The following is a 6,970-nucleotide window of genomic DNA, read 5'->3' as shown; positions in this document are numbered from 1 at the left end:
CTTTTATTCCTGTTAATTTCAATGATTTTCTGCTTACGGCTATTGAATAAATGACATTAACGATTGGAATATTCCATCAAACCGAAAAAAACATGACTAAAACAGAAATATTTAGTTTAATATACGTTTAATATGCTTGATAAAGGTTATTTTCAGAATGTTGTTTTAACTCGACAGAAAAGCTTTATAGGATCGCGTAATTTATCATATTGAAGCAAGAAAGGAAGTTTGACTCCAGAGACTTGCCGTTGTCTCAGCTCCGCCTACTCCTATAAATAACAGCTGCGCCTACCCTGTAGTTCTTCCCTTTCATTAATCGCAGAGTGGATTGTCTGGTTGCTTCAGCGGAGCTTCACTGTCGAGGTAATGCCACAAAATCATGCCTTTTTTGCCATTTGTATAATTATTTTCCAGTGTTTCATAATTTGCTTGACTTCACCTTATTTCCTCTCAGGTTTTTGGTACTTTGTTCAAAAATCTATTTATAACGCCTTTAAAAATGAGTTCACACCTCTTGTGACGAGTTTAAATCTTGAACATGCATTTTGACTGCTCGCGCTCCTATCCGGTTCTTGTGTCGCTAAAACAGAAGAGTCTGACTGCAAGCAGCGGAAACAAAGGGACCATGTGGCTGTTAAGAAAGGCCCAGACCTTCCCTGATAAACTATGCGGAACTGTCCTCTTTATTTACTGCAAGTTCAAATTCGCGACCACCATCCCTGTCTGGAAGAAATCTGATAACGAGACACTTCCTGTGAAGGATGACGCTGGTGTCCGCCTGCCCAGCTGTCCAGGAGAATGCCGAAGCAGCCGGCGGATTTAGAGCTCACTCCTCTGAGCAGGCAGGCAGGCAGGCAGCGCTGCTAAAGTCCAGGCCCGTGCGCACCTATCAGTTTTTGCCGCGTGACTTCACGTCACAGTACAGGAAGGAAACTATTGAAAATCATGAATGTTGATGTGGTGACGGCTATCATTTATTTTAACGCAACTTTACTAGAAGAAAAAAAAATTAAAATATCTTTTACTGTGCGCTAAACGAGTAACTTGCGCTTGTAGCCGTGAACCAAGTCGCAGATTGCGAATAATGATCTCTTCCACTTGAGCGCTGAACACCACCCTGCTCCATCAGAGCTTTAAATCTGCAGGCACACTATTGTGCTTCTGTCCCGATTCCCTGTCGGGTTGTCTGGATCAGTCTGCTCAGCAACTCTGAACATTTATCTGTCACTGTGGGACGTGAAGACCACACCTCAAAAATAAAAAATCAACGTACGTGTTTATTTTTTTTTGTCTTTATTGCGGTGGAAATGATACAAACCGTCACCCATCAAATTATAATCATATAGTGTTAAACAAAAAAACAGACACTTAAACTCAGTGGGCAACGAAGGGATTTATTGAAATAAGCCAAAAAAATTCACACATTGAACATCTGTGGGCTTAACTTTGACATTTCTTAATGGAATGTTTTCCACATATAGTAAACCTGTTCAATATGGGTTCTTTATTTGCGATGTCATACCCAAACATGTTTAAGACCGAAATAACCGGGGATGCACTGATAAATCGGTGCCATTTTCTTAATTTTGGGACATTGTGATCACTCACTCACTTGCTGATCTTTTCCAATGATTTCATCTTCCTTAGCAAAGGTCTAAAAATCAGCCAGTGTCCTCTTTCTCACTGCTATGAGAGGTTTGACTGATAGACCCACCAGGTCATGTTTACAATTAACAATAGTCATTCTACTGTTGCAAACTCCATGACTTTAGTTTCAGACAAAAAAACGAGTATAGACCAAAATATGAATGACCAGGTCAGGCTTTTTAAAAGATCTGTAATCTGTTACTGGCCAGAAAACGACAATTGATGCACTCCTAGAAATAACCTTATAGATTAGATTATAGCCAATATTGTCATTCGAAAGCACATGAACGTTCTCATGTAAATCTTCAAAACTCAAAATGCATAGAACACATAATGAAATCATTCATTTATATGCTAAACTTATCTTTCAAATCTCATCTCTTTGATTTTATGTGGGAGTGGAACAGAGTGGGTACAGTCGGTGTTCTCTAACTCAGGGGTTCGGGGGGGCGGTGACTTGCAGCTTTTAGACGCCTCTCTGCTTCAGCACACCTGACTCCAGCATAAGCTCATTAGCAGAGCTCTGTCCAGCTTGACTGCATGCTGGTGAGGTAGTTTAGCCACTTAATTCAAGTGTGTAGGAGAAAGGGCCCATCTACGGTGCCGGACACCCCAGCCCTCAAGGACCGGAGTTCAGCCTCCATTGTTGTACAAATAGAATATCTTATATTAGCACCGAATGACGCTTTATGACAACAGTCATAAATATTCATGAAGGCTTATTCATGTTCATGACAGGTGTTATGTCATGTTTATGAAAGTGTCTTGACAGTCTTATTCACCCCCCTTCAAATAAAGTGTTACCATTAGCACCACCTACTGTTACATTTGCAGCCTGATCTCTTTTCAGGTCCAGTTCAATGGGATTCAGTCTTAATCTTTTCATAATCTCTTATGTTTCCCAGTAGTATTTAAAAAGAAAAGTGGAATGTATGCACTTAATTTAGTAAATATAACTGCTACGATTTACGATGACAAACTGCTTTATTTTTAGATGTTGCCCCATTTTATATAAACATATCTTGATTTATAATGTACCATTTTTCTCACCACTTTATTTTGAATCATCTACCTTCTATTTGCTTTAAGATCTTGGTAAAACATTTGGCACCAGCATTAACAGTCACACTCCCTTTGTTCCCTCTAAAGTCACTTTAGATAATACTGCAGTGTTTATTAGGAACAGTTACAAATGGGGATTAAGCTTGAGCTCTTGGCATCATGGCAAAGGTGGAGATAATAGTTAGCAGTAGCTCTCTTCATTCTGTGATCTATGACTGTGTGTGTGTGTGTGTGTGTGTGTGTGTGTTGTGCTTTATGCAATTTAGAATTGGAGCAGCACTTTATTCTGGGCACTAACAGCTTGTCATAGACAGGGAAACTCCTGCTCTATAGAACTAACCAGTTTGACTGGAAATGCTGTAAATAACAGTTATGTCTGTATGACTGAATTGAATATTGGGGGAGGAACATTTACTGTAGAGACTGTAAAATGAATGAACAGGAAGTTGTCTATAGCTTCCCTGGCAGGTAACACCTAAGCTTTGACCCTGTGTGGGTGTGGCTGTTGGTAGCTGCCGCTCTGTTCTGTCCGGGTGTCTGATCCTCATTGACCTAAGCGGAGCGTTCCTCGGCTCGATGGGGACGGTTCCCTCGTCAGCCGGCCCCCCAGCTCCTCGTGCCAAATGCAGCCCGGTGCTGTGAGTGACCGCCAGGCTGGTTCCTCCGGTCCACCCCAGCTGTCCTGACCACCTCCCCTCTCCACCCCCACTGAGTCGCACTGTCTGCTGCTTCGTTTCAGAACCATGGCCGACCTGCAGGAGCGTACCTTCATCGCCATCAAGCCCGACGGCGTGCAGCGCGGCATCATTGGCGAGATCATCAAGAGATTCGAGATGAAGGGCTTCAAACTTGTTGGCATGAAGATGCTTCAGGTGAGGACAGACCTGAAGAGCTTAAGTCTGTTATTTTGAGCCACATTCGCATGACTGCAGAGAGCACCAGCAAAGACCTCTGGAGAGCTGATTAGCCATCTGATCTATTCCTGACTGCAGAGAGCCAGCTGGACCCCACTGCAGCTTTTAATCATCTGATCTGGAATGGAATGCTGTTGATCATGTAGTCAGTTTAATTTCTACATCAGGGTGATCTTTTTGGATCCAGTGTGGTGTGAATAAAGTGCAGTTCTGGGTGACTCAGGTTAAGGGATTAAAGTAGCTGCTCAAGTGAAATCCTTTAGTCAGTAATGTGCTGAACAGATTGAGCAGCAGAGGTCTCTTGGTATGTATGGACAAGGATTTGGATTATTGGACCCTCTCTGGCGCATGTGGAGCCAGCTTCCCCAGACAGGCCTTCTTTTTCTGCACCAAGTATGATCTCTTGCATGGATGTCAGTTTTCATCTGTGATGCTGCAGTGGGATGAGCCAGGGACTTTGTACATTAGAAATGAGATGTATGCAGGATTGTGTAATTCCTTCAGTAATCGGATAATGGCATGCTTTCAGCAGATGTGCCCTCTGCCACCGGCACCTTTTTTTAGCAGAACTGTCCCTGACGCGTTCATGCGCAGATCCCAGCCAGCACTGAGGTCACATCAGGAATCTTCAAGTTTTTTTCCGGTGTTATAATTTAAAAGTACATGATCAAAGGGGAGCTTAAAAATGATTTGAAGCATTTTTCTATAATTGCTTATACATTGTAGTAATTGTATTTTGCTTCTCTGGCTGCAGCAGTCGATGTATCAGGTCTGCAGTAGTTTTAGGGGATTCTACAGTGAATGCTCTGCATTGTGATCCATCACTTTGTACTGCTGCTCTATGCTACAACAGTTCTGTGCTGTGCTGAGTACGGCACAGCAGCTCAATAAAGCTCAAAGTTAAAAGTTGAAATTTGTTGAACTTTGACCCCGGTGTGCTGTAAAAGACAGGATGTCCATCTAGGTGTTGCAGTCTACAGAGAGAGCAGCGGCTCAATCATAAGCTTAGCTTGATGATCAGAGTCCTGCAGACACAAACTAACAAATGGTTTTGGTACTTTACAGATTGGATTAGCTTTTGAAAAAATAACTATAGCTATTAGTCTGGGCTTAATCAATATGTCTGACTGAAAACAAATGTGAAATATGACATGATAAAAATGGTTTAATTTTAATTCTAATTAAAATTAGTAGTTTCACAGAGTACCAAGCACATCACAGAGTTGTTGTTTGTTGCATGTAATAACTGCAGCAGCTTTGTGAGATGTCAGTCATCTGAATGAAACTTTAAATGATGTTTGTCCTCTGCAGGCCTCTGAGGACCTTCTGATGCAGCACTACATTGACCTTAAGGACAGACCCTTCTTTCCTTCCCTCGTCAACTACATGAGCTCTGGTCCAGTGGTTGCCATGGTGAGAACCCAACTTGTTTTTTTATAGAAGAAGAGGCTGGTATGTTAACAGTTCTGACTGAATCCCTGCTCTTTATGTTCCAGGTGTGGGAAGGAAAGGGAGTGGTGAAGACTGGCAGAGTCATGCTGGGTGAGACTAACCCTGCTGACTCCAAACCTGGAACCATCAGAGGAGACTTCTGCATTGACGTCAGCAAGTGAGTGTCGTTTGGGTCCGTTCCATCAAAACTGTTTGTCTGCACTCAATTAGCCAAAGAGTACAAAAAGAAATGATGATGGCTACTAAAGTACTAATTGATTAATCATAAAGTCTGATTCAATTTGATGAGTGATTCAATTTTGGAGAAAAAAGGTGAGTAAATTACAAAATGGGGATGATGCTAAGGAAAGCATTGCCCAAAATGTACTGTTAAAAATGGGAAACCAAAAATCAGAATTATTTCCAACACAACAATAGAATGCTATAAAAATGTACAATTTAAAAATGTTGCTTCCCTGTTTGGGAAACTAGTAGAAAAATTGCTCTTGGCATAAGTGTTCATATCTTTTGTTTCAGTATGAATCTTTGAGTCAGTCATGCAATCATTTTATGACAACTTTTATTTAACTTCCTGCAGGGAGTTGAGTGACTGCCGCCTATTTGAACAAATGCAAACAAATCAATTTGTATCAATTTTGAGTCAAGCGGTATTTTGAATAATTCAGTTTTCTGGTAACGAGATGTGGAATGTCCCTCTGGTGGGGAAGGAACCTGAGCTGGTGTGTGAGGCTCCGGCTGGATGTAGTCAGATTCACCTCGACACACGGCTCTGGAGCCAGTCTCCTACAATTCAAATTCAGACATGCATTATTGATCCCAAAGGGAAATTAAATGTTGTAACTCTTATTAATATAAAGGCACAAAAGGTTTGAAGTCTTCAGCTGTAGTTCAATGGGTGAATTGAGTGACTTATCAGAATATTGTGGTTTGATGCCAGAGTCTCCATGTGACTAGTTGCTATGGTGTGGATGTGAGAACTGACTGAATGAAGTGCTTTGATTAGTCAGGTTAACTAGAACAGCTTAGCATCCATTTACCTCTCCTTCTTCCTCTTCTTCTCCTCAGGAACATTATCCATGGCAGTGATTCAGTGGACAGTGCCAAAACTGAGATTTCCCTGTGGTTCAAACCAGAAGAGTTGGTCAACTACACAAGCTGTGCCTTCAGTTGGCTCTACTGAGCTGTTCAGGATCCCTCTGCTCGGACCCCTGACACTTTGCCTCAGTCTTCCTGTCTTTGCCTGTAGCTTAGATGAGGAACACAACCCACATTCCCTTCACCCATCTACTCATCATGTTGTCCTTGGATGTGGTCATGAGGTGGACCCTGTGTCATTCCTGATTTCATTCCTGGAAAAAAAAACATTCCATCAAGTCCTGAATATCTGTAACTGTAACTGACAGTTTTGTTAAAGGTTGATCCGCTTTGCAATAAATGCACATGATCCTAAGTTTTCATTTACTAGGTTTGTGTCTATATATACACACACACAGTTATGTTTGCAACTAAAAGCCACATTTCAGATACATTTACTACAATGTCATAAAAACCTGTCACCTGTTATTTCTAATATACCAAGTTTCAGTTCATACCTGGATTCTGACTCCAGAGGGCGCTATTAAGCAGTTGGCCACATTCTGACAATTGCCATAAAATGAGAAGAGGTTGTATTATAACTTAGATGGAGCAGAGGGGATTTTTACTGAACTATATATTAAATTCAGGTTATTTATACAGTGACTCTGACCCTAATTCAGTCTATAGGCTAATTCACAACATGCTATCTCAAATCACTTAGCAGTATAGATTCCTCCTCTACATGGATTCCAAATTGATCCCAGTTATAGAGTTGATAGGTTTTTTTGGGGGCGGGGGGGGTTTCCCCAAAACTGTGA

At 41.5% G+C, this 6,970-nt stretch overlaps 1 protein-coding gene across 1 annotated transcript; it reads left to right on the top strand.

Moving 5' to 3' along the window:
* Window positions 1-254: 254 nt before the first annotated feature.
* Window positions 255-6,525, top strand: LOC103142628 (nucleoside diphosphate kinase B-like). The gene is made up of 5 exons (XM_007558781.2): window positions 255-363; window positions 3,449-3,581; window positions 4,935-5,036; window positions 5,120-5,232; window positions 6,141-6,525. The coding sequence occupies exons 2-5, from the start codon at window positions 3,453-3,455 to the stop codon at window positions 6,253-6,255; spliced, it is 459 nt and encodes a 152-aa protein (XP_007558843.1). The 5' UTR covers window positions 255-363; window positions 3,449-3,452; the 3' UTR covers window positions 6,256-6,525.
* The last annotated feature ends 445 nt before the right edge of the window (window positions 6,526-6,970 follow it).

The sequence above is a fragment of the Poecilia formosa genome, unplaced genomic scaffold, assembly GCF_000485575.1.
Source record: "Poecilia formosa unplaced genomic scaffold, Poecilia_formosa-5.1.2 Scaffold4, whole genome shotgun sequence".
NCBI lineage: Eukaryota > Metazoa > Chordata > Actinopteri > Cyprinodontiformes > Poeciliidae > Poecilia > Poecilia formosa.
Note: the sequence above shows the minus strand (reverse complement) of the source record. Positions and strands in the feature narration are given on the sequence as shown.

Coding starts and splice junctions, on each gene's coding strand:
- LOC103142628 (XM_007558781.2), top strand. CDS start 3,453: ATGGCCGACCTGCAGGAGCGTACCTTCATCGCCATCAAGCCCGACGGC. Junction 3,582..4,934: donor TTGGCATGAAGATGCTTCAG/GTGAGGACAGAC, acceptor TGTCCTCTGCAG/GCCTCTGAGGACCTTCTGAT. Junction 5,233..6,140: donor TTCTGCATTGACGTCAGCAA/GTGAGTGTCGTT, acceptor TCTTCTCCTCAG/GAACATTATCCATGGCAGTG.